The 27537-nt window shown below is 39.6% G+C and overlaps 3 protein-coding genes across 4 annotated transcripts; 1 reads left to right on the top strand and 2 right to left on the bottom strand.

Moving 5' to 3' along the window:
• Window positions 1-846: 846 nt before the first annotated feature.
• Window positions 847-12404, top strand: Dnapol-theta (DNA polymerase theta). 2 transcript variants are annotated; one of them, XM_071776136.1, is made up of 22 exons: window positions 847-1292; window positions 1943-2769; window positions 3238-3468; window positions 3556-3809; window positions 3876-4008; window positions 4134-4335; window positions 4535-4730; window positions 4800-4969; window positions 5157-5424; window positions 5526-5856; window positions 5958-6099; window positions 6188-6431; window positions 6673-6814; window positions 6896-8825; window positions 8919-9124; window positions 9283-9484; window positions 9562-9743; window positions 9871-9990; window positions 10244-10579; window positions 10692-10956; window positions 11041-11258; window positions 11378-12404. In XM_071776136.1, exons 2-22 carry the CDS (start codon window positions 2116-2118, stop codon window positions 11513-11515), a joined length of 6564 nt encoding a protein of 2187 aa, XP_071632237.1. In that variant the 5' UTR covers window positions 847-1292; window positions 1943-2115; the 3' UTR covers window positions 11516-12404. The 2 variants fall into 2 exon arrangements, with proteins under 2 accessions (XP_071632237.1, XP_071632245.1); XM_071776144.1 differs by lacking the exons at window positions 847-1292; window positions 1943-2769 and having other exon boundaries at window positions 3341-3468; window positions 3573-3809.
• A 45-nt stretch (window positions 12405-12449) lies between these two features.
• Window positions 12450-15129, bottom strand: Cpsf73 (cleavage and polyadenylation specificity factor 73). Its single transcript, XM_071776208.1, has 2 exons — window positions 14643-15129; window positions 12450-14582 (listed from the first exon to the last, which is right to left on the bottom strand). Exon 2 carries the CDS (start codon window positions 14558-14560, stop codon window positions 12500-12502), a length of 2061 nt encoding a protein of 686 aa, XP_071632309.1. The 5' UTR covers window positions 14561-14582; window positions 14643-15129; the 3' UTR covers window positions 12450-12499.
• A 665-nt stretch (window positions 15130-15794) lies between these two features.
• On the bottom strand, window positions 15795-27460 carry LOC139811779 (uncharacterized). The gene is made up of 2 exons (XM_071776166.1): window positions 23082-27460; window positions 15795-22303 (listed from the first exon to the last, which is right to left on the bottom strand). Exons 1-2 carry the CDS (start codon window positions 25782-25784, stop codon window positions 20624-20626), a joined length of 4383 nt encoding a protein of 1460 aa, XP_071632267.1. The 5' UTR covers window positions 25785-27460; the 3' UTR covers window positions 15795-20623.
• Window positions 27461-27537: the final 77 nt, after the last annotated feature.

Here is a 27537-nt window from a genome sequence, read left to right as displayed (position 1 = left end):
AATAAAGATTATGACATGCGTTATTTCTACATTACGGGTAACGTGGTTTTTTGAATTTGTTGTTTAAACAAATTTTCAGCAACAAATTGACCGATGTTCAAGCATTTGATTATTGAAATGTATTTTTGGATTACCTAGATGTAATTTAAAGTCAAAACTATGTCCCAGATCGCTGGCGCCCATTTATTGTTATAGACAATTATTTTTTTATTATAAACAAAAGAAACGTAAAAAAAATGTTCCCAAAAATAAATTTTCTAACACGATATTTATAAACTAAATAAATTGACGAAGATTCCCTGAAAATTTCATGCCTCTATCATTAAAACTCGAAAAGTTATGCAACTTTAAACATTAAAAAAAAACCGATTTTTTAATCAAAAATATTAAAAATCGCTGGCCAAATTTTGTCACGACTTTTTGCACTCCCGGACCGCTCCGGGACGTGTGCCGGATCAAAAGGACTTAGGAGAGCGGGATAGTAGGCCTCTCCAGTGGTTTCCTCGCACCTCCGATACTCCACGAAATGTTCCGAATGTTGGGCGCCAGACGCGTACATTCGCGTCCACGAAATCGCGAAAACCTAAACGAGACGCAAAACGACGTGTGTGGAGGTGCGTGGAATCGGCTAGCTTGACCTAATCACGGGCGGGGTTAATGAAGGGCAGCGCAATATCCGGCGGGGTGACACGTAAATTTTGTAACTCTTAGCGACCTCTAAAACTTGCTCGATTTTGCTCAACTTTTGAGGAAAATTCTTTTTTTAGGTAAGCTTTGATATTTTGAGGTACGTCGCGAAGAACAAAAAAAGAAGGTTTTTTTTAATCACCCTATAATATACATAATGTTTATCATCTCCCCTTAGGAAAACATGTAGGAATAATATCGTGCAAGTAGAAGTAAGATTCAATGCGTACACAAAAAAAGATCCATCTAATAGCGAATTCAGGCGCTTGTGCACTAGTGCACACTGAGTGCGCACTAAGGCTTGTTCTTAATCAATTGTTATATTTACAGATCATCTCAAATACTTAGTCTGTAAACGGATTTATTGTACAGCATCGCTAGATAGATCCATATACAGATTGTCTTATTAGCTAAAAAGTTTTTAAATGTGTATTTAAATGACTTTAAATATAAGAATAGATTATAAACAAAGCCTTTTAGTGCGCACTCAGTGTGCACTAGTGCAAGCGCCTGAATTCGGTATAAATTTTATTTTATTAATGCAAATACGCGGATGCAGAATGACAAGAAGAGCAGTATAGCGTGGGAGCGACGGCCGAACTCAGGTGCACTTTATGCACTAAGTGCACGACGTTAAACTGCACTTTAACTCCGTATTTTATTTATTATAAATTTTTAAGAGCAAAAATGCAAAATCGGGTTTTTTAGCGTACTGCATTATTATATAAAGAGTATATAAAAAAAAATTCACGAATTTATGTAACTTATTTTATGAGAAATTTTGTTATTACGAATTATACAGAAGTAACGCTCTCGTAAACGTAGTAAATGTAGATTAATTTAAATCTTGGTTTAATTTACTTATTTTTATTTCTTTTTTTTTAATTTACTTTTAAGAAAATTAGTTAATTTTAAAAAGTAACTTTTATCTATATATTATTGTGTAAAAAGTAAATTAAACCGTGATAAAAGTTAATCTACATTAATAGAAATAGACATATTAATCGGAATTTGTTAATCGGAATTGTCCTAAATGTGTTATAATTGGCTGTTATAAAATTTCCAGAAATCCATGGAAATTATTTTAAAGCATTTTAAAGCATTTTAAAGCCTATAAGAATTTCGTTCAACAACCAATTGGTGTTCAATATTTTCTTCGATTTAAATTCCTGGGTTGCGTTCCAAAATTCACTCTGAGTAACTAAAATCTATAGTTTACGTCACGTACATACACTATAGCATTTTAGTTAACTAGAGTGAATTTTGGAACGTAGCCCTGGAGTTCCTGGGTCAAATATAGGGATTTCTCGTTTGACGGTTAGACTGACGGGACTGATGGCAGCTGGCAGCACTCGCTCTCAAAACGATTTAAATCGCCTCGGTTAAAACCGCCGGCCGAAAGACTTGCACTTGCAGACCGAGGAAATAATGCAGTCTTTCGGCGACGAAACTCTGTTGGCTTGCATAGACATCGAAAAGAGACATCAAATCCCACAAGAGCAAGCCGGAAGTAAAGCCCCGTTGCAGGAGGAAAACGTCAGTGATCTGGGTGAATATTTCAAGTCGAGCTCGCCGCTTTCGGACTTCACGAACAAGGACAACGATCTGGATAAACCGAAGCTGTCTGACTCCGGCACGAAAAAAATAGGAAGAGAAAACGCGTCTGATTTTGTTAAATATTTCGAGGACAGTATTACATTTCCTAAGGTCAACAACAGAAGAAATTTATCCTCGGCCACCGGTGCTCCGAGAAGAAGCGGGCTCTTGCCGTCTCAAAGAAATCGGAGTCCTCGTGAAATAAACAAGAAGCATGTTGATAACAATTTGAAGGAGAAACGTCGTCCCGGCACAGCTGACAATAAACAGAAGTGCGATGGATCTGGTATTCAGGGTACTCTCTGTAAAAATAAGTCTTCCAATAATGCGCAAGATGCAACAAGTAGCAGTGGAGTCAGAACGTCATCGGCCGTTAATGCTACGTACAATAGTGAAAATTCGGAGTTTGTTATTTCGTCTCCACCACTTTGCACTCAGGACCGTTGTAAATTGGCGTCGTGGGGCCTGCCGCCAAATATTCTACAGGTATTGTGTTATAGTACGCTTAATAAATGTTTGTTTATGCATAAATATTTATTAGATGTTTCTTTATTTTATATGTATGTGTCATAACTTTCCTCAAACTTTTAAATTAATTAAGTATTCTAATAATGTGTTGTTAGTACAGATATTTATTAAATTTTGAAATATTGAATATCTGTTGAAGTCTGTTGCAATTAATCAAATAAAAATTAAAACATAAATAAAGATTTAATATTTATTATATATTTTTTAGATTTTAAGTTGCCACAATTCTTCAATGTTTGGTTTAAAATAATTTTGACATTACTGACTCGTTGAATAGTTAAAATAACTGCTATTATTTATAATTCCTTGACATTTTATATTTATACGAGTGTGCAATACTTCTTTGGTTTTGTATAATATAAACAGTATTCTTAGATTTATGTATGAATCAAATTCAATGATTTTGATAATTATATTGTTTTTCAGAAATACACTGCCCGTGGGGTAGAACGCATGTTCCCATGGCAAATGGAGTGCTTGTCGAATCGTCTAGTAACGCAAGAGAGAAGGAATCTCGTGTATTCCGCGCCTACCTCCGCAGGGAAGACCTTCGTCGCTGAAGTCCTCTTAATTAAGACCGTTCTAGAAAAGCAGAAGAAAGTGATCTTTATCCTGCCGTTTGTGTCTGTCGTTAGAGAAAAGATGTATTACTTTCAAGTAAGATATATTGAAATAAAATTATTACGCACATATCTTAAATTGCACAATATTCCTTATAAGTAAATTGATAAATTTGGCATTCAGGATTTATTGTCCGACAGTGGGATAAGAGTGGAGGGATTTATGGGAGGAAACGTCCCGCCAGGAGGATTTGCTGCTACCCACGTTGCAATAGCGACTATAGAGAAGGCGAATTCTTTGGTGAATCGTTTGATGGAGGAAAAAGATTTGAGTAGCTTAGGAGCTGTGATAATAGACGAATTGCATCTACTCGGTGATCCTAACCGCGGCTATCTCTTGGAGCTACTTCTGACCAAGTTGAAATACATGACTGTCCAGTGAGTTTGCCGATTGTATTGAAACTTGAATCGTAACTGGGAGTCATTTACAATTTAACATTTCAGCAACGATGATATCAATATACAACTGATAGGTATGTCAGCCACATTACCTAACTTACCTCTGCTAGCCAAATGGTTGGGTGCGGAGCTGTACAAGACTGAGTTTCGGCCCATACCTTTGAATGAATATTGCAAGGTAAAAATGCATAGAAAATATACAAATTATTTTTGTTTATTTGAGATAACAGAGATTTGATTGTATTTTGCTGAAGACAATCTAGAGAGATTCTGATCACTGTTTAAGATCATTTCTACTTACAGATAGAAGCAAATATATATGATAACAAATTGAATCTTGTCAGAAAACTGACAGAGTTGCAAGAATTAGAAACAGATGTAGATAATATTCTACAGCTTTGCATTGAGACAATAGGTGCCAGTCATAGTGTGTTGATTTTCTGTCCCACAAAGAAATGGTGTGAGAAATTGGCAGAACAAATTGCTGCAACTTTCTTCAAGTTAGGTCTGCTTCAGATCGAATAAATATAGATTTGTTTTTTTTTTATCAGTGCTTTCTATATTTGTTTATGATTTTATTGTCTCGCTCTTTTCTCTATAAAGTATAGTAATATATTCGTTTTATTTTAAACACAAAACTGCAATTAAAAAACAAGATCTCTCTCTCTCTCCCCCTCCCCCCTCTAATCTCAATCTGTGAATAGGTCGTGAAAATACAAAGCTTGGTGAGATATTGAAGAAAGAAATTACTCCTGAATTAATCCATGAAACTCTGGAACAATTAAAACGCAGTCCAAGTGGTTTAGACAAAATTTTAAAAAACACGATTTCGTTCGGCGTTGCGTTTCATCATGCTGGACTCACAATGGACGAACGTGATATCATAGAAGGATCCTTCAGGTGATAATCATGTATTTATTTGACTGATAAATCTTTTACGGATTTTTAAACTTGATATTGTCATTCTAGAACGGGATCCTTGAGGGTTCTTATAGCAACGTCGACATTAAGTAGTGGAGTAAACTTACCTGCACGAAGAGTAATCATAAGATCACCTCTATTTGGTGGCAGTCCGTTGAATACTTTAACTTACAAACAAATGATAGGACGTGCTGGTCGTATGGGGAAAGACAGCGCAGGTAAGAAATATCAGAATGTATAATGAATGAACGAGATATAAGTCGTCTTGATTGTATTAAACTGCAAGATGTATTTAAAAAGTATGAAAAAAATAATGCATAGAAATGCATTATAATTATTTTGTACTTGCATCACGCATCACTAACAATATAAATGTAATAATAACGAAAATTTTATAATTTCCAGGAGAAAGTATACTAATATGTAAACCGAATGAACGTAATGCAGCTACGTCATTGCTCTCTGCAGCTCTGGATCCAATTGAATCTTGTCTCAATGATTCCACGCTACTAATAAGGGCGCTCTTGGAAGCAGTAGCTAGCGAAGTTTTATATACATACGAAGATTTAGAACTGTACATTAATTGTACTTTGCTAAGCTTGAATGGACAGTCTGATGTGCGAGCATTTTCCAATGAAGCGATGAAATTCTTATTAGATAATGAATTTTTATTGTAAGTGTAATTGAACCATTATAACTCTCTTCATGAAGTTAAATATATCACTTGATGATTTTTTTAAAATATTAATTTATATAATTTTATTATTTGCACAGATTACAAACTACAGAGCGGGAATCTAGGTGGGTAGCAACGCCGCTTGGGAAAGCATGTTTGGCCGCGTCTATACCTCCCAGAGAGGGATTGTTTCTGTTTGAAGAATTACAGAAAGCACGAAGGTGTTTCGTTTTGGACACCGAATTGCACGTGATATATTTGGTAACTCCACTCTCGTCCGGATGTCAAATTGGAACTGTCGATTGGATGACGTTTCACGAATTGTGGAACGCTATGTCCGAAAGCGAGCGCAGAGTTGGAAAACTCGTCGGAGTAGAAGAGCGTTTTGTGTTGTCAGCTATCAGGGGAGTCGTTAAACCTGGAAAATTGGTAATTGAGAATTTGCTTATTCTAAATGCGAAAGACATGAATTATTAGAATTGGTATCCATAGATTTAAAGAATTGCTAATGAGAATGCTTCGTGTCACAGTTGAATATACATAGGAGATTCTACAGCGCATTGGCGCTACACGATTTGGTGAAGGAAATGCCGCTTCATGCGGTTTGTAAAAAATACGGGTGTTGTCGCGGAGTATTGCAAACCTTACAGCAGTCTGCCGCCACGTACGCGGGTAAACCGAATAAAGCGAATAAATTAATAACGATAAATTTATTATTCGGGAAGCAAATTTTCTATAGCATGTATCAATCTTATCTTAGGTATGGTCACGCAATTTTGCAAGCAATTAGGTTGGGATTGCATGGAATTATTGGTGAATCAATTTCAAACGAGATTGCAGTTCGGCGTCTGCAGAGAATTGCTAGATTTGCTGCGTCTGCCGATGTTAAACGGCTTGCGAGCAAGGAGCCTATATAAACAGGGAATAGAAACCGTAGCAGACTTGGCTGTTGCTAATGAACTTAATGTCGAACGCGCGCTTTACACTGCTCTCCCTTTTGAAAGGTTCGAATTATATTAATTCGTACCTTTTATATATAAATTATCTTTTTCGTATGGATATGTAAATATCTCTATATACTCATACATGTTTAATAGTAAATAAGACTTTTTATCTTGCATGTAAAAATTGCATGTAATCGGGATTTGGATCATATACATATTTAGCGTCAAATCTAGTATATGAATACAGATCATATACTTATTATACCTTATTATATTTAGGTGTTTTTTGCGTATGTTTTAGCGAAAAAGAATGTGAGGGAGAATATGCGCTTGAAGTGGAAAAGAGAAATAAAATGAGGACAGTATTCGTCACTGGAAGAGATGGTCTCACACCTCAACAAGCTGCAGTTTTATTAGTTCAAGAGGCGCGGACATTAATTCAGGTTTATATAAATATAATTCTTAAATTTTATAAATATGCCCCTCTTTATCGGTCATTGCAATAAAATAATGATTATTTATAGAAAGAGTTGGGACTGGAGCAGATGCCATGGGAGCAGAATGAACGATCTCTGCAAGTAAATGTTAGAAATGCTGAAGATACGTCTAACATAAAGGAAAATATTCAGACCGATTTGAATATAAAGGACTTGGAATCTACGACAATGAGAACATCGATAGAAAGTTTGGCGAACGGAAACCTTGTGAGTAACGAAAGTGAAAAGGATAATAATCCAAAACCTGACGTACGTGAAGAAATCAGTGGAACCGACGCGTTGGTCAAAAAAGAAGTAACTGAATTGAACAATCAACATTTAAATGAAGCTGATTTGCCGCCTGAAGTCTCAGAAGATGACGAAGATTCGTCTATGTTTCTCGACTTAAGTTCTCCCGATATGATAGCAAACGATGAACCACTAGGTACGCCTAAAGAAAAGAAAAATTTCCCCGCGACTGATGATAGCAATAAGATAAAGAGAAGTAGCAAAAATTTAGAAAAATTCAACTTGGTTGCTAACGATATACCTAACAAAAAGTTAAAAAATTCCAACACGAATGAGATAAAGAATAACGATGAGAATTTGATAGACAAAAACGAAAGTGCATCTATTATAAGTGGAGATGTTAAACCGTCCTACTCAAGGAGTCCTAGTCTATTCGACGACAGTTTGAATCTTGACACCCAAATGTGCGATATTCTCGAGCAAAATGTAATGAATATCGCGCATTTGACGGAATTAGATTCGAAAGTACTCGCAAGCGAATCGGATGCCGCGGATGCGTTACAGAAACAATCTACGAGTTCAAATACCGGCAATGTGCAATTGTGTGGAGAAAATAATGCGAAAGGTATAGACGCGTCTAATTTGCAAACCAAAAACAGCATATTGTCATGGGGTAACGATTCGTGGAATAATTCCGAATTGCTGAAACAGATAGTGCAGCAAGATCAAAATATAATGCAACCCAAGAAAGAAAATAGTAATTCTAAAATTAGAAACATTGTTAACACAAGTGAGTCTATTACGTTAAAAAATACGAAAACTTGCGCGCGAGATAGTAAAGACGAGGTGCATAAAGCGGATGTTAAGAAACGTACTGCCGCACTTAAGGGGAAAACGCCACGGAAATTGTCAAAAGTAACGAAAGTGGATTCCCCTGTGGCGAATATAATCGTTTTCAAAAAGGAACGGAAGACGTCCGCGGATTCAAATAAATCCGACTCGGATGACTTCGTCGTTGGTTCGCAGCAATTCGAATCTCCTTTTAGCAGTAATAAAAGTCGAACGAGGACGACATTGGAGAAAATGCGTAAACTACGTTCTCAGAAACTCCCCGAGGTTACAATAACAGAAATAAACAATCGTTTAAATTCTCCTATAAAAGAAATACCGAATGACACAGTGGAGGATAAAATAAAAGAAGAAGAAAGTGAAGTGAAGCCAAAGTTGAAGGAAATTTTACCACCAAATGCATTGCTTTCTGCGAATTGTAGTATAGACAGCATTGTGTATAATTCCGAAGATGAGGCGACAAACAATTTAACCAGATCAACTTTGAGAACAAAGCAGCACGAGACGCAATCGAATAACTTGAATAAAGATATCAAATTAAAGACAGAAAATATATCATCTGATAAGAAAAAGGATTTGTTGAACGAAACGGTAGATTGGAATACATTGAATATCGTGAAAGTTGCAAACAACAGAGCGACTTTTAATCTGTTCAAACGCGAAGTATTAAAGAAACGAAATATCGCGTTAGCCTTGCACTGTGACACATATATAGATAATACAAATAACATAGGCTCAAGGATTTGTGCCTCTAACACAGAAGGAAAACGAAGACTCAGAAGATCTGGAAGTTATGCGCATGGGAATAAAGAAATTCGCGGCGTTGCAATATCCTGGGAAAGTAATATTGCATATTATGTCTCCTTCAGTAATTCACAAGGTAATAGAAATGTCATATGTCTTTTCACTTAATGCTTTTTAATTATAAATTATCATTATTTTAGATTTAATGTAAATATTATAATTGTTCTAGAATCAAAAGTCTCCGGAAAAGAACAGATGGCTCTATTGAAAGAATTATTTTACGATACGACTTTGTACGTAAAATGCTTCGCGATAAAGGATGTATATAAACTGTTGTATCAATGCTGCGGAATCACTGTCAAATGTAGATTTCTTGATCCCGTGATTGCACATTGGTTGTATACCAATGATTTTGAAAGAAATTTCAACGAAATGGTGAGATTTTAGTTACGTCCTCTTGTATGAAATAATCTAATAAAGATTAGGATTAGTAATATAAATGTATTGTTAAAAAAATGTCGACTTAAGAAAGATTATTAATGCTATATGAATTTTTAAAATTGCGTACAATACATCCATCAAATTCTAAATAGGTAGTGCAATACTTTCCACAAGGGACTTTTATAATGAAACGTACAAAATCTTCTTATTATGCCGGTCCTGGGATGGATGTGCGAAGTTCTTTACCAGGCGAGTTTAGATCAGCAGCAGAAGCCGTCCTTACGTGGCACATGGTGGATAATGTCACGAGTAAATTAGAAGAACTTAATCCTGTTCTAATTTATACGTTTAGAGGTATAATAGAGATTACATAGATACATATATGTCTCTCTCTACCTTATAACGACCATTAAATTAATGTTCATTTTCAGAAGTAGAAATGAAAATCATGACAACTTTAGCTTGTATGGAATTATCGGGCATTGGCGTGAATCTAAAGTCTTTACAAGAGCTGTCGTCGGTTATTTCAAATGAAATGGAGTCTTTAGAAACAAAAGCTTACAACTTGGCAGGCAGAAAATTTAACTTTTCATCGTCCAAAGAAGTTGGACAGGTTCGTTAAAAAAAAAAAATAATATATATATATATATATTATACATATATATTATACATTTTACACACGTCTTTATATAATCTCAATATCCATATTACATTATACAAAATATGTACGTGTCATGTAGGTATTAGGATTATATAAAGATAAAAAGGTCAGTACAAGCAAGGCTGTTTTGGAAAAATGTGATAATCCAATATCGACCTTGGTGATTTCCTGGCGAAAATTAAATGCAACGAGAACAAAAGTAATTATACGATAAGTAGAAGGATTTACTTGATGTGCATGTGATATATTGCTTACAAAGCTAGTATTTTTTCCTATTGTATATATTTTTAAATGCAAGAATTTTTCTTGTGTTTCTTGATTCGTGCTTTTCTACTTCCAATAGAAAAAATGTTAAGCTATGTGAAAATATAATAAAACAGATATAAGAAACAGAGTATACAGAAAAAAAATGATTTAATAACATATTTTGCTGTGTATATTTTTGCCTATAGATGATTTATCCGTTGCTAAACCTAGCCCAAGAAGATTCTCGTATTCGTGGTAGTTGTATCACTTGTACGGTGACAGGAAGAGTCTCGATGCACGAGCCAAATTTGCAGAATGTGCCAAAGGATTTTAATTTCGTAGACAATAATCTGGTCGTAAGCGTAAGAATGGCATTTGTACCAGCTTTGGGCAACGTAATGCTATCCGCCGACTATTGTCAACTCGAATTGCGCCTCTTGACGCATTTTTCGCAAGATTCGGTATTGTGCAAAATCATGAGACAGCAGGGTGACATTTTTAAAAACATCGCTGCCAAATGGAATAATGTAGTAGAAGAACAGGTATTCACTGATGTAATAATTAACATACGACGAAAATTCATGTATACTGTTTACAATTCGTCTATTTTTAAACATTTTACTCATTTATTAATTATATTACCTGAATATGTAGGTAACTAATGAAATGCGTCAGCGTACCAAGCAATTGTGTTACGGCATGATTTACGGCATGGGAGTAAAATCATTGGCTGAAAGTCTGTGCATAAGTGAAACCGAAGCTCAAGAATTTTTAGAATCTTTTATGAGCGCATATCCGGGCATATATAAATGGTTAAACGACGTACTAGAAGAAGCGCATCACGATGGATATGTGACAACCCTACTCGGAAGACGTAGACAGCTTCCGGATCTAAAAAGTACAAAATCATCTACGAGAGGTGAATATTGATCGTCACGTATTGGACTCTGTTTGCCGTTTCGATTTAAATAATTTAACAAACTGCGTATCCGTTGAATTTTAGCGCAAGCAGAACGACAAGCTGTAAACACAAAGGTACAGGGTTCCGCCGCGGACATCGTCAAAAAGGCCATGATAAGTATAGAGGACAAGATAAGAAGTTATTTTCCGGACTCGGCTATGGTATTTCCAGAGATGCACACCACTCGCAGATTACGAAGCAACTTGCAACAGAGAGGTGGTTATTTAGTTTTACAGTTACACGATGAATTGTTATACGAAGTAAGTACTATCGATTTGTTATGTATATCTACTGCGAGTTCAAATTATTGGGGTTTTATGGCGTCTTATAAGATGCTTGCTATAAATGCAAAATAAATAATCTTTTAATACTATTTTAGGTAAATTTAGCAGATTTAAAGGAAGTTGCTGTTATAATTAAAGATTCAATGGAAAATGTGTGCCAACTTACTGTGCCATTGCCAGTAAAAGTCAGAGTTGGGCCTGCATGGGGCGATTTAAATGATTATCAATTTTAGCAGACATTCCTAATCATAGCGCGCTAATTATTACTATCGAATCGCTATTTTTATATACTATTTTTAATAATTGGTTACGGTTAGACTATTTATGGATCATGTCATTTATCAGATATTTTATACATATTTTATACATATTATTTTTTTATACTTATGGGAAATGTAAATACTTGATTGTTTATTTTAAGTCAAGTCATATTATTCATATATTTTCACGAGTGATAAAGATTTAGAAAATTGTAAATAGTTGAAATGGAATCCAGTATTTTTCAATGAAGCATTATCATTTTTAAAGATCAATATTTAAATGTTCCTATATGTAAAGAAATTTTTATTATATTGAAGCTTAATTGAACCATATTAGTATTTAAAAGTAAAAATACTTTATCTTTTCACATCTTTTATATCTCCAAAAAAAAAATGTAAATATTATAAATGATTTATCTCAATCAAATAGCTTTGCATGAAATTAATGTATAATAGAAATTGTTAATAGTTTATATAGCGTGCATTATAATATCTTTGATCAATTTTTATATATTCCTTGATTCAAAACTCAAGAGAGGAACAGTATTATAATGAATACCTCTTCAATAAAAAAAAAATATTTTAAATATATTTCTCTATGTATATGTACATCTCTTCTTTTTATCTCAGTTTTTTTATTCTTGATATAAAAAACAAAAAATCAACGCTGTTAAAAGAATGTAAGATTTAGTAGACTTTACTAGACTTTATCCATTAAATATGATAATACGTAATATAAAATATTACCAGTCACAATATATAATCCTTATAATAATATGATGATTATCATTAACGATATGATAATAATATAATAATGTTGGACAAAATTAAGAAAAATTAAGATGCATTAAAATTATGATGTACGAAGATACAAGGCAGTGCCAATTGTTTACAAAGAATAAATAAATTATTAACAGTATAAAATGATATTTATTCGGGACTGAATATCTATTTGCGCTATATTACATCGCAAGGCGGCGCCAACGACTGATGCAATTTCGTCACCGCTGTTTGCACTATTTGCTGAAAAGTTTCGTCCTCTTTGCTGGTCACCTCCAAGTTCAGCAGGTCTATATGCGCTTTCTTACCGTCTACCGTGACATAGAGTTTCTCTCCTTTGAATATCTTGGGCACGGAATCCTCGCCGAACATCTCCTGCAGCATCTCTATGAGGCACTCCTTAAAGTGCATCCTGTCCATCTTGGTGGGCGCGGGCAACACCTTCGGCGACTGGTCCATTATCTCGGCCTGCAGGATCGCCGTGAGAACGGAATCCGCGTACATGTCGTTCACCGGCGTCGCTATCCACTCCATCGTGACGATCTTGCCGTCGATCGTGACGTCGACGTTCTTGAATACCCTCAGCTTCTTGTCGTCCACGACCTCCAGGCTGCCGGCTATCTGCGTCAGAAGGTGCTTCAACACTGGCAAAGACGCGGAGAAGTACACGCTCTGCCGCTGTATAACTTGGCTCATACTCATGTCCGTGTACTTGGACAGGTCGCACGGGGCTAGCATGTGATAATTGAAGTTTCTCTTGACCAACACGCCGGATAACTTCTGCCCCGGTCTAGGAGCCTCCATCGCCAGCGTGCCCATCACCTTGGCGGTCTTCTCGCCCCTGAAGTAGAGCTCCACCGCGACCGTGTTTCGCGGATTGTGTATCTCCATGGTGGTGTTGGGATCGTCCTCGTACTCCCGTTGCAACGCCGCTTTCAACCTGCCCATCTCGTTCTGCTCGCCGTGCACCAGCACCACGTGCGGCGGCTTCAAAGTCCGTATAAACTCCGAAGTTTGCTGGTAATCGGTGTGAGCCGAGAACGATATGTAGTCGACGGACATCTTCAACGGTAACTTTTGCCCGGACATAGTCGTAATCTCCTCCGGCTCCGACAGAATCGTCTTCGCCAGCGTTCCCTCCACGCAGTAGCCGGCTATGATCACCCCATTTTTCGCATCTGTGCACCAGGACTCGAACAGCTCCCTCGACAAGCCGCTCTGCATCATACCGGGCGAGGCCATCACCACGCACGGTCCAATATCCTCGAAGTGATCTATCCCCTTCAAATTAGAAATGTGCTTGAACACGAAAGGATTATTGATAGCTATCTGCCGTCTGATCTTGTCGTTCATGGCGTTCACGTATGTCTGATAAACGGCCATGCACTTTTTCGCCAAGGAGGAGGCGTAGTAGATCGGTATCTCGTGCAGTTCCGAATGCTGGCTCCAGTACTCGTCCAGAATGAGAAGGAGCTCCTGCGCCCTTCCCAGAGCGAACACGGGTATCAGGCATCTGCCGCCCCTGTTGACGATCTCGTGCACGAGATTCGTAAATCTGCCCTCGCGATCCTCCCGCTTCTCGTGGATGTGCGTGCCGTAGGTGGACTCCGTGATCAGCACGTCGGGGTGAATGTTCGGTATCTCGGCGGCCATCAGGTGCCGGTCCTCCTGTCGGCTGAAGTCCCCCGTGTACAGGATCTTCACACCGGCGATCTCTATCATGAACATAGCGGCGCCCAGCACGTGGCCGGCGTTGTACGCCCAGAACTTGATCCCGAACACGTCCTTCTCCTCGTGGAAGTTTATCGTCTCTATCTTGTCCATGCTGGCCTCCAGATCGGACTCCGTGTACAGCATCTGCTCGGTGGCGATGTTGCTCACCTTGATGTAGTCCGACAGTAGCCAGCGATAAATGGCCTTGGTGGCGTGCGTCATGAAGCAACGACCCTTGAAGCTCGTCTTCAGCAGAAACCAGGGCAGCGCGCCGCAGTGGTCCAGGTGAAAGTGGGAGATCAGCAGGAGGTCGATCTCGTCGGCCTCGACGAGGTCGACGAACGGCAGGGCGTCCATGCCCGAAAGACCGGGATGTATGCCGCAGTCCAGCATAATTTTCTTACCTTTGAATTCTAACATGATACACGACCTGCCGACCTCCTGGCCCGCGCCGAGCGGCCGGATCGAGAGCAGATCGCTCTCCTCGGCCGGCACTTGCGCGTCGCTCTTTCTCTTCGACGACATCTCGCCGAAACGATTGATTCCCCTTAGAAAATTATTGTTTTTGTTATTTTTCGTTATGTTATTTTAATATTATATCTCGTACCTTATATTATATATACTATGCAACTTTCTCGAAAAAGCGCACTAAGCGGCAAACATTTTGAGGTTATGTGCCGCACAACAAAACTCGTGAAGCATCAATTCTGTTCTTCGTAAGTGCACTGTATTATACTTTCTGCACTTAAAATGAAAGTTGTATAATTAAACAGCTGGTTTCTGATTAAACGTTGGCGAGAGAGAAAGAGGGACGATGAAAAGTATGAGTTTATCTATAAGGAACAAACTTTAAGTTTACAGCGTAGTACATTTAATGCATTTTTCTGTGTTTCACGATAAATTATTAGAAATGCACCGGCGTACAGAAAAATTTCTAAAATGTCTTATGCACCGTAGAATAATTAAGATTTAGTTCAATTTCGTTTGCATTTGATAGTCAATAGAGAAATAATTCATTTTTTTCTGTCAAATAAATTGTTGTCCAATACAATATACGTATATACCCTCCCAAGTAGCAAAGATGACGTCTAATTGACGTCATAGACGTCATTAAGACGTTATTAAGACGTCATTTGACGTCACTTTGCTACCTGGGCCTCTATTATCGCAAATGTTTAAAATTTAAATTACAATCGAAGAATAGGAACTTCTCGTATAATTTTAACATTTCTAAAAATTTCCTATCATTCAAATTTAAATGATCGATAATTTAAAAAAAAGTTAAAATAGTTTTAAAAAGAAGTATACTTACAAAAAATATATTTATTATAAGAAATTAATTAAAAGAATTTATTCTACAAAATTAAATTCTTCTTTAATCTTCGAAATTAAGAAACGATAAAAAAATATTAAGTTTCTTTCCATAATGTCACTTACTAACGTCTTAATGTTTTTTTTACTTTAAACGTAATGCAATATATAATAAATATATATACATCTAAGTTACAATTTTTTAAATCTAAATCACATGTTATGCAACAATAAGTATAAACGTTACAATAAGTTATTTTTGCTTAATATTTCAGCAACTTTAATAAAATATAAATTACAATTAGAAAGAAGCATTATTTTGCAAATACTTCATTCTGAGAAAAATCTATTTAAAATTACTTTTAATTAACTTCATATATGCGATTATATTTAATGTTGTAAGCACAGGGTGTTGGTGTGAACGAAAAGAAAATGAGAAAAAATGAACTTATTTAAAAACGTACCTCAATACATAAATTTTATTAAGGTATACATATGTTGATTTATTGTTTTTTTTTCCTTTTTAATGATAATGTTACCCTATTTTTTTAATCTGCTTATAGCGTAGATCGAGTTTCGTTACGATACTCAATTGCCAAATCAATTCATTGGCCCTATTATAAAATAGAACTGATGTACATATTTACATTATTTACAACGACGTTCGTTTTATGAATAATAGATATAATATGAATAGTTTAGCTAAACAATTGCACATCTGGACGTCGATGTTGGTTGTAGGTGGGCTTCTCAAACTACCTGAATACCCATCACGTATCAAACCGTTTTTAAAACGAGTAAACTCAGTGGGAACGATAGAGGAGACTGAGCGTGCAATCGCTGCTTGTGGTGATGTATCAATAGATGGGCGATAAACTAAACGTGACTAATTTGACAGATAAAAACGATGGAGTCGATTATCGAGAACCGTCGATGCATTTCTACCTCCGTGTACAGACCATCGCGAAATATATATTTTAACCCTTTGTGCTTGAATATTGCCTGCAAATAGGAATATTTATATGCAAAGATTGCAGTATTACAAAAAACACGCCAGAGTACACCGAGTGTGTTGCGAAAACGCGCGAATAATAAGGGCGTATATTTTTAGGGATAGATTTCTTGCCGAGTACATAATTTATTCCTCGTTGCTGTTTTCCTTCCAATTATAACGTCAATTTATTATGCTCAGAGAAAGAAAAGAGAATGCTGCTAAACTTAGTCAATACTATTTAAAGTCTATTGGAATATCATTAAAACATGATTACATTTTTCTTCTGAGCATTATAAATAAAAAAAACTGCACCCATATAAGACATATATTAATTATAATCGCTTCAATATAAATGCATTCACTCGTCAACGAAGATATGTAGAAAAATAGCAAACAAGAAAATATTCTCTGACATAATAAAAATTACCAGGAATACAATTATCAACGACGGAAGAACCGACAGTCATTGGATTGTCACATTTCTGCTATTCAAATACTCCCATTGTGCCCTGAAAATACTGTACTACCGTATTGTTACTACTTGTTGCTATAAAATCAGTTGTGACTATCACTTGAATGCTTCCTCGAAGAAAATTCGATACCTCAGTGTCAAAGAAACCTATCCCTGAAATATTCACGCCGAGTCACGACATCAGTATTACATATTATTGCAAAGAATTTAATTTACCTCTCACAGATATTCTGACTTTCTGGTTTATCCCTATCAAGTATAGATTAGAGCTGCAAAACGTCACATTTACAAGTTACAAATTCCTCCCATACAAAGTTATACGCACAATAATAAAATTCGTTCTACCTTAATCGTGCATGCACCACTCTCTGTTTACGAGTGGAACCTTGTGACGAAAATTGAATCCGTTTGTTATCAATCGCACTTACTTTCACTTCCACTTCCACGCTGCTCGAGTACATTGTAACATTCTATATCTATTTTAATGATTCACGTATATATATATTCACAATATATATATATATATATATATATTTATATATACACACACACGTACACAGCATCCTTTTCTTATTTTATCACGTTCACGTTCGCGATTGTTTTCAGCGTGTGATTGTTCTTATCAATCCACAATCTATATTTTCTAGAGTTAGCTAGATATCTTCTGTCAAAATTTAAATTTTCCGTAGTGATATTCCCCCCCCCCCGCCCCCGGTCATTCCTCTTACATTAAATTACCAACAAGTTGTAATCTTAGCTGAGCAGTGAATTTTAGAAATAACGTAAGATAAAATTACTTGCACACTTCCACTACACGAAATATCCCTGACAATGTCGGATAACAAACACTTCGAGTACAAAGGGTTAATATTCTTTAAACAGACTCCATCATATGTATACGTAATATATTCCAACTTTTTTTGCACAATTCACCGTACTAATGTCTTTAGATTTCAATCATTATCGAATTATCCATAAATTTTTACATGACCGTGCTTTTTACACTAACAAGTCATTCCTGGTTTGGTCGCTTCTTTTAAACTTAATAGTTGGGACTCGTTTTAGCAGACGATTTGATTTACACACGAGTCAATCAAACAAATCGCTTAACACACATTTCAGCCAGCTTCATATCCTCTTCAATATTGCTCTTTTACATCAAAATAATAAAGTCGCCCAATTTTAAACGCATTTCTTGCATTCACAAATATGCATATCTGCTTAACTTAACAATGCCATACATCTACATTACAAGACACTGGTCTGATTTTGCAAATGACATGTAGCTCGGTTATATATGACATGCTTGTTTTTAAACAGTACAGTGAGTGTTAGAAAAAAGTAAATCCAAAATGATTCATTTTGATACTTCTTTATGGCATCGCAGTTAAAACAAACTCTTTACAACTGAAATATCTTGGAAAGAATAGCCGCAATACACAACATAAAGTTCAGCATAAAAATCTCAATACAAGAATCAATGTCATTTTAAACATTGCGCGTTTTTAAACCAAAAAAGTATTTAACGAAACTCTGTTATTTAATATATCAGATCTAACTTATATATAAATAACAGATTAATTATATATATAAATTTGACTCCGTATCAAAATACTTTTTCATTCATTTTGGAAGTGCAAATCTATGATCTTGCTTTTGGACTTACATTCTTCTGTTTCGTAAGTAATGATATTATTACGAATTATTAATCGTAATGAATGACTATGGTATTAAACTAAAATTGAGGAACACAACTATTTTGATTCGTATTAGAGAGCAATATACAAAGAACCAACACCGATCAGTCTTGAAATTATAGTATAACCAATAAAATACCGGTCTTATACACATTGCAAAATATATAAATATAGAAGAATAACAACTAAGATTTCGTAACTGTTATGTGATAGTCGATAATTATAATATTAATTTATATAGGCCCTTGCATAGAAAATTGATCGCAATTCAATACGAGTCGTCCCATGCTTACATTGGGCTTACATTGGGCAAATGATGCGCAAAAACACTTGCATGCATGCTCCTCGTGTAAAATAGATTATTGTAAAAAAAGAAAATTCTTTACAACCATCGACACGTAAAAGTGCTGTGTACCTTTGTAAATATTAATTGGATTAATTATCTGTATATAATAATTAATTACTATTAGTTGGCAAACGTGTTCTTTCATTGCGTAGCAAATTTTCCTCCGCAAGAACTATTCGAGAATCTTTGTGACATATATTACGATAGTTAATCTTCATTAAAAATTTATCATTAGCTTAGGTAATTGTAGTCTGAAGTCACTGGACCTACCTAATACGCAAATGTTTAAAACATAGCATATAACGTAATAAAAATCCCAATCCCATACAATCAAGTTGCTCGACGAATATATCATAAATAACAACTTTGATCCTTAGATATCTTCGCAAGGCTACAGTTTTGCAACAGAGAAAACAAAACCAAGTTTTATTAAATAAACTCGGTTTAGATAAAATTTAGGAAATTTTGATATATATGAAATTTTACACGAAATTTTTGTTAATTTTTCATTTCTTCTTGATTTAATAAATAAGAAATAAATAATTACAACATGTTATACACTGTTGGAGTAATAGAATTAATGTATATGTACACAACATATATATATACATATATAGACGTGCTTTTTTGGAAGTTTCGAAATTGCTGAACAAAGAAGTCCTCAGAATACTTGCATGCACTTGTACTACTCTTAAATGCTTGGATATCTAAGAATTTCTTTTCTTTTTTTTTTAGTGCTTCACGTTAAATTAAACTAAATCACATTTTAACATAGTTTAAATATTATACGCATGCCAAAAGAAATCGTGTACTAATGCATCTCTTAGAAATAAAAAAATACCTCGCATTTATTAACAAAAACTAATAATAATACAACAGCTATAGTGATTCAATAGCGATTTAATTAAAAAGGAAAAAAAAGAGAGAAGATAAATTTACTTATTTAGAATGAAACCACACAGACGACAAAGTTAATGTCTCCGAATTATTCTACGTATGGCAATGCTTAAAGTGTTACCATAAGACACTTTCGGATATATAAAAAATTCATGTACCTTTATAGTATAATAATATTAAAAATGTACGGCATGTATAACGTAGTATACACTCGTATATATACGAAATCGAATAAAAACCCTTAACAGTAGACCCAGTGCTTTAGACTCAGCACTCGAATACCGTTACGGTGACTTAATTGTCTTCATTGTCATCGGCGCGTATACGCGTACAGCCGTACATATTCGTTAAATATCTCTTTCCGTATCGCGCGTGAACGCGATACGGTGTCTCCGATCGAGTACAATGAAACATCGACTGCCGTTTTCCGTACGTCGATCGGCGCTAAATAATCTTAACTAAATTTCGTAGTACCGACGGTAATTGTAGCTATAATTTAGAAGAGGACAGCGAATTGCTAACCAGTCAGCAAGACTGTGCCGCGTAGAATTCAGGCTGAACCAAGCCAGTTCGAAAACCGGTTCAAAACTAGGATTAACACCGTGATTACAACTTCGACGAGCTCAGCTTCGAACGTGCCACAGGTACGCTGAGAAGCGTCCACAGCATGGAGACTTGAAACTCGTCAAGATATTACATCAATACCCGATCAAAGTGTAAAAGTATAGTTCCAGTTTTTCTGAGAACTGTACGCACTAATCTCGCTATAAGTACAGCGCGGGCGGCCGCGCTGAGTCGTCCGACTCGTCCCGATTGTGACCACGAAAGCGCCAAAATCAATGTAGCGGGCAGACGATCTGGCGATCCTCATTCAATTTTCGGTATTTACAGGCTCGCGCGCGTGATGAATTCGCACGTGCTTGTTGTGATTGGACTTCGTGCCGCTGGACTTGCCGCAGATGTGACACGTGTACGGACGCGCGCCCGAATGCACCCGCAGATGCTCCTTGAGATAGTACGAGCGGTGGAAGGTCTTGTTGCACACGTCGCACGTGTACGCCTTGTTCTCCTCGTGTTCCTTCACGTGCCGCAGGCAGTTGTACTTGCGGATGAACTGCGCGCCGCAGTAGTTGCACGTGTACGGCCGTACGTTCCGATGGGAATTCATGTGGGCCGTGTAATCGCTGTGACGGTAGAACGCCGCGCTGCACTGGTTGCACTTGAAAGGCTTGGTGCTGCGCGCCGCGTGCGTCCACTTGTGCAGCTGCAGGTTCCACTTGGTGCTGAACGCCTTGGAGCAGACCTGACATTCGTACGGCCGCTCGCCGTTGTGCACGCGCATATGCACCGCCAGGGACGATCGCAGGTAGATGCACTTGCAGATCGGACACTCGACGTTCTCGCTCTCGCGCTGAGCGTCGGGAACGAATCGGCGATTGTGGGCGCGACGCATGTGACGCGTCAGACTGGCCATGTGGATAAATCGCTCGTTGCAGTACGTGCACGCCTTAGGCTTCTCGTCGTGCGTCTCCTTGTGCCAGGCGAGCTTCTTCTTCGTGTGGAACACCTCGCCGCAGTGGCATATGTAGTCCTTGAGCTTCTTCTTGATGTTGAGGTGATGCCTGTTTTTGTGCTGGGTCAGATTCGAGTATCTGCGGAAGGTCTCGTTACACAGAGTACACCTGACGGGCGCGTTGCCGGTGTGGCCGTTGGTGTGCTCCTCCAGCTTCTGCTTGGTGAGGAACGCCTTGTCGCACACGGTACACGGGAACGGCTTGATGCCCAAGTGACGTTTCATGTGGAGCTTAAAGTTTTGCTTGCGATAAAAATACTTGCCGCACTGTCCGCACTCTAACGGGTGTATCTTCAGGTGAGCGTTGTACAGGAACACCGACGGGAATTCCTCGTTGCATATCTGGCACTTGGCGGTCTCGCGTATGCGTTTGTTCACGTCGGCGATGTGCATGCGCCGGTGATGCGCCTGCAGGGACTTCTCGCTGTTAAATCGCTGATTGCATATTGTGCAGATTACCTCGATGTTCGACGGTATCACCAGATTCTCGCCGATCTTCTGGTCGGCCTCGGCCTTCGTCAGGCCGTCCGATCCAGGCTGCGACGGTGGCTGTAGTTGGTGCAGGAGCGGCTGCTGATGATGATACATGTGCTGCTGCATGTGTATACTCGGCATGAATATGTCGTCGAACATGTTCATGCGACTGTCCAGCAACTTGATGTCCTTCACCTCCGGCTGATCCAGCTGGTCTCTACTGCTACTGGGCATCGCATCCTTGTGTACCGTTGTGCTGTGAACTCTACGTTCTTTCGGGCAATCAAACACTTCGCTACAGTGGGAACACTTGAATGTTCGTTTAGTCGGTGTCTTTCGGTCCCGATCCAGAAACAGGCTCGAAGTAAAGTGCGTGGCCAACGATCTGCTGTCCAACAACGGCCCGCTGATCTCGTTGTCGGATCCCTCCGATTCTTCCCAGCTTTCTCGAGCCAACAGATCGTAAGAGGTGGACATACGTGACGATTCTTGACCCATGTACAACTACACAGTAAAAACGCATCTTAGAAACACGGAAAACGCATTATACAAAGCATGTGATTAAACGTGATCAATATATATATATATTTGGATATTCATTGTCAATATTTCTAAATACGAATTGTAATAAGTGATTTACGTTTGTTCATATTATTAAATTTATCACTATTTAACTTGCATAACTTTTAACTTAACTACATTTATTTAATCTCTGTATAATTAATTTATATGTATACAAATTATCATATTGTAGGATCGTTACAACGAGATAATTTTATTAATATTTTTTCAGCTATATAACAGAGAGAGAACACTTAAATATGAAAATTTTATGATAACAATCATGATAATAATTTCATTAGAATTTTGCAATAATTTTACAAGAATAATGTAATAAAGTATATTGTATTAGTAGTATTGCCCCTTTAATAATTAGCCTTGGAATGTACATATGCACAACTCAGCATATTTTAATAACTGTAAAAAAAATTAATTTAATAATTAAAATCTCAATAAATCTTTTACTCATAAATTTATCACAAAATAAGAATATAAATGAAAATATTTTCTTTTAGATATTGCATCTTTTATTACACATTAGAAAATCTGCGAATCCAGTTATAAATCAAAACGTTTATGCAACATTTCTGTGAATATAAAAGATGTATGCATACACACATACAATCGTATAAATCTAATACGAAGATGCGAATAAAGAACTGTATGTACAAAGAACTTCTACCATACGTGGAGACATAAAAAAAAAATGCACGTTACAAACCTGCCATGCGGATTGCTCCGTGCATCCATTACTCTCTTGCTCCGACAATTCACCCCTAGGCGGCATGGTCTCGTCGGCACGCATATTAATACTCTTCACCTCCTCGTCGATACCTATTGCACCCTCGCTACTCGCCATAGATTGCTGGCTGGTCGCACTCACCGCTTTCTGGGACGAGTCACTTATAAACGAACTAGGAACTAATATTTGCAGTCCGTCGAATTCAAAGACATTCATTGGCCCGGCGTGAGCATCTTCATTTATGTTGAGCAGTTCCATCGATTGCTTCGGCGTCAACGACTTGGCGGAGTGAAAGCTTCTCGATTCGGTGCTGGTTGTGGGATTTATCGATTCGGAGAGATTCAGGAGGTTTTGCGTGCTGGTCTTGGTGCTAGTCGTGATGGAATACGACTCGTGCATCAAGACGGACGACTGCGAGTGTATCACGGGGAACGAGCTGATGTGCTCGGTTATCACTGATTGATGGTACGCGTAACTGCTGCTCGACTCCTGAACCTTGGCGATACTTCCGCACACCGCCACCGCCTGCGTCTCCTGATGCTGATGATCAGTCTTGATTTTCTCCTCGTCCACCTGCGAACAGTCGATTGGATCCTTCTCCGCGGTGTTACCCACGCCGTTGCTGTCCTCGTCGTGAGTCACGCTATCGCTGTCCACGTGATGAAACGAATGCATGGACGTGGGTGAGCACGGCTTGCTGAGATCTTTCCTAACTCTTAACACGGAAATGCCGCTGATCGTGGACAGCGGCGTGTGCGATCTGACGCCGCAGTCCGCGAAAGGCGTGTGCGGACTCGGAATCTCGTCGATCTCCATGTCCGCCTCGTCGAAGTTATCCTCCTCGATCTTCTCGAGCTCGTCCACGTCCTCGTCGTCCTCGTCATCGTCGTCGTCGTCGTCGTCTTCGTCGTCGTCGTCTTCGTGCATCGTTACGGCGTCGTCGAAAGCGGCACGGTAGCGATACACGCTGAGATTTTCGCACGACCCATGCTCCGATCGCGAGCTGTAGCGGCGCACGACTCTGCGGCTCTTCTTCCTCGCGACTGGGGACGCGGGCGCTGAAAAACTATACTTATAATTATCCGAACGAAAAGTTCTCTCCAGTCCTTCCAGCGCGTCATTTATTTTCATGCAGTTTACTCTGTACGACGAGTCACAAGTTTTCTCTAGCGTTCTCAGTTCGTTGGGTATGTAATTGCTCGAGTCCCACTTGCTCTCCTCCCGTACGTCGGGCAATATGTGATCCTTCTCGTGGGAGCCCGGCATCGTGACCACCGTGTCGTGAATCACAGTCTCCTCCCTATCCACCGCAGCGGTTTTCTCCTTCGTGTCCGTCAGTCTCTCCTGATCGTTCGGCGCGTCACTTTCCTTCTGAAGCGCAGTGTTATTGAGCTCCGTTTCCATTATGGTTATCAAATTCTCCAATTTTTCCACCGAGTTAAGCTCAGGTTGGACAGAGTCCTTCAACGCGTCTATCGCTATCAGATCCCGCGGTGATCCGACGTTGACGTTGCTGGCGGGACTCGCGGGTCCTTCGTCACTCATCACTTCCGATTCGCGCTCGGAAGCTACGGAGTCGATATCGACCGTCTCGTTGGGTATTTTTCTGCCGGATACACTCACGTATCCCTCGTCGACGACTTGTTGCGTAAACTGTTGCGTTTCCGATTGCTCGTACGTCACAGATTTACACTGCAAGTCCGTGGTCAAAATGTTGTTCGATGGCTCCTCCTCGTCCACCATGTCTGGCAATACACTCTCCACCTTGTCATCCGTGTCATCTATAGCGCAGGCAATTGTAATAGACCTAGGAATAGCATTGTATTCGTGCTGCGCCGCGCTTTCACCGGGAGACGCAGAACCCTGCGTCTGCTGTCCTCGGTGATCGATCGGCAGGGCACCGCTGTCGCTCTCCTCCCTCACTCTGATGGATGTATCCTCATTTTGCAGCACAGGCGAGGCCGAGAGGGTCACGTCCGGTATAACTTGCCCGGACTCGGGCTCCGTATCCGGCAGTATCTCCGGTAGGATCTGCTTCGGCTCGGGACTATTTACAGGAACCGTCAGGGTTCTGACGTTGCTCTCCCCGGCCACGGTGACCACCGGTCGGACCCTCGTCGCCGTCGTCGCCCCGGGAATAGCTGCAACTGGTGAGATCATTTGGACGGTGGGTATTTGCTGTTGGTACATACCGTATGGATACAGCATCTGCATCATCTGATTGGCTTGCGGCGCCATCGCGTACTGCGGTATCATCATGGTCCCATTGTTCACGAATTGCTGATAGCTGAACGAGGTGAACTGCGGCGGCATCATGGTGCTTATGGGCGGACATTCGAAGATGGGTCCTACAGGATACGGAGAGTGAGTGGAAATGTGCGCGTTATGCGATACTTGGGTGGACGCTTGGGGCGCCTGGATGGAGGTAGGGGTCTGGAGCGCAGCCTGCGGCTGCAGCGATAATGGTAATGACGTTGCTGCTGACGCTGGTAGAGCTTGTTGATGCTGCTGGTGCTGCTGGGTCTGTAACGAGGAGGCGCTGGCTTTGATGAGAGCCTCTATAACCTGTTCCTTGGGGTGAGTATCCAGATGCTTCTGCAGACTGATGCCCTCGCGCAAATACAGGGTGCACACGGGACAGGCCACGGCCCCGACGGGCGTACCCGCACCGTTGAGCTCCATCGTTATCAACGATCGTCGATAAATAACGCTTACACGTACAATTGAACGGACGAGCTTACGGGAAGAGCATTACACACGTATGACGGAGCCGACACAACGAACGGACCTTCTCGTACGTAGGCATCCGCTTCAGGACCGATCGCAACCGTGTATTGCCCGTGTGTGTATACGTACGTCTTTCCTTTATCTTTCTCTTTCCTTCTCTCTCTCTCTCTCTCTCCCTCTTTCTCCCTCTCCCTCTGTCTCTCTCTTTCTCTCTCGTTCTCTGCCCGTTCTGGCCACGCTCTCCTCTCTTCGTGTTGAAACGGAATAATCGTCGCCGGGGCGGCCGTCTCGCGTCACATCTCGTCGCCTATCGGGCACGCGGTCACGCACGCACACGGCACAGCTGCACACCGCTGTGCCCCAAAAATATCGACGTCCATGGCTGTCTGTCCCCGTAACGCCTGACAGCCGTAACGCGGTGCTGCGTGTCCTGTGCGAGTGCGGTGTGTGTGCCGCGAGCAGCAGCGGCGGCGACGGCGGCGAACGACGAACGGCAGCGGCGGCGGCGGCGGCGGTGGCGGCGGCGGCACTGGCTCGCCGCCACCAGACAAATCGATATCCTGTTAAATCGCCAGCCAGCCACCAGCCTCCCCAGCCTGCCTGCGCTTATTAAATTACACCTGCCTGCACGCGGCGCGGCCGACGCACGACGACGGACGGACGGACGCGTGTGTGTTGGGGACGCGCGGCGCGATGATCAACCCCCGTTCGGTTCGGGCCCCGCACACGGCACACTCTCGCGCGCGCACACACACGGCACCACGGCTGATTATCGCGACGGCATTGTCGCCTGCCTTGCGTTTTCCCCCTTGCGACGGCGCGGTCCCGGGCCCCAAAAACACAACAGAAAACGGCGACGGGGCGACGATGATTCCGCCTGGGAACGGGAGCGCGACAAGAGCCACCCGAGGGGCTCGCGGGGTGGCATGTGGCGCCCCCTGGCGTCTCACCACCCACGACGCGTTCGAGCGATGATTACGCTTTGACACCAAATGACACCTGTTCCCGTTTAGTACCGACGGATCCCGCGCGCGCCTCTCTGATCGACCTAAAAGTTTCAAGAAATTTTAAAAGAGGTTAGAGCGATCAAATTTGGGAATCTTGGGATTAGAAATAGGCGAAGAGCCTGTTCCTTTTTATAATTGGTACGTTAGAATATATCCGCGCCTGAAATGAGATAGATAGATAACGAAATGGAGGTGCACGTGTTAATTACTCGATAGTTAGGTCAAAAGTCACCCTCCGCTTCCTGTCTTTTCCGGAAGCGACAGATTAATTGCCCATCGCATTCTGTGTACAAAGCATTACATTAAATTAGGTTAAATTGGCCGAGAGACTTTTGATTGCGCCAAAAATCGCATATTCCGTTATAAACTAAGAACAAATAACGGTGATTTATAATTAGCTTTTGCACACAAGCCTTTTTGATTTATTCTACACTCATCGAAATAAAAGGCTGGACAGAGGGCAAAAGGATTAGGTGCAAGAAGTGCAATTAATGGACTATCCATAATCCATATTATACATGTGCCACGCACAAATGTGCGAAACAATTAATATATATATTGTAAGCATGTATGTACACAACACAAGTTAATTACGAGTAATCGAGTCACATAGATCGCATTACTGCCTTAGCAGCTAATTTCTTGTATTTTTTTTTCTCTCCTTTCTACATTCTCTAATCGATCTAATTGCATTTTGAGTG

The sequence above is a fragment of the Temnothorax longispinosus genome, chromosome 1, assembly GCF_030848805.1.
Source record: "Temnothorax longispinosus isolate EJ_2023e chromosome 1, Tlon_JGU_v1, whole genome shotgun sequence".
NCBI lineage: Eukaryota > Metazoa > Arthropoda > Insecta > Hymenoptera > Formicidae > Temnothorax > Temnothorax longispinosus.
This window is presented reverse-complemented; position numbering and strand designations above follow the sequence as displayed.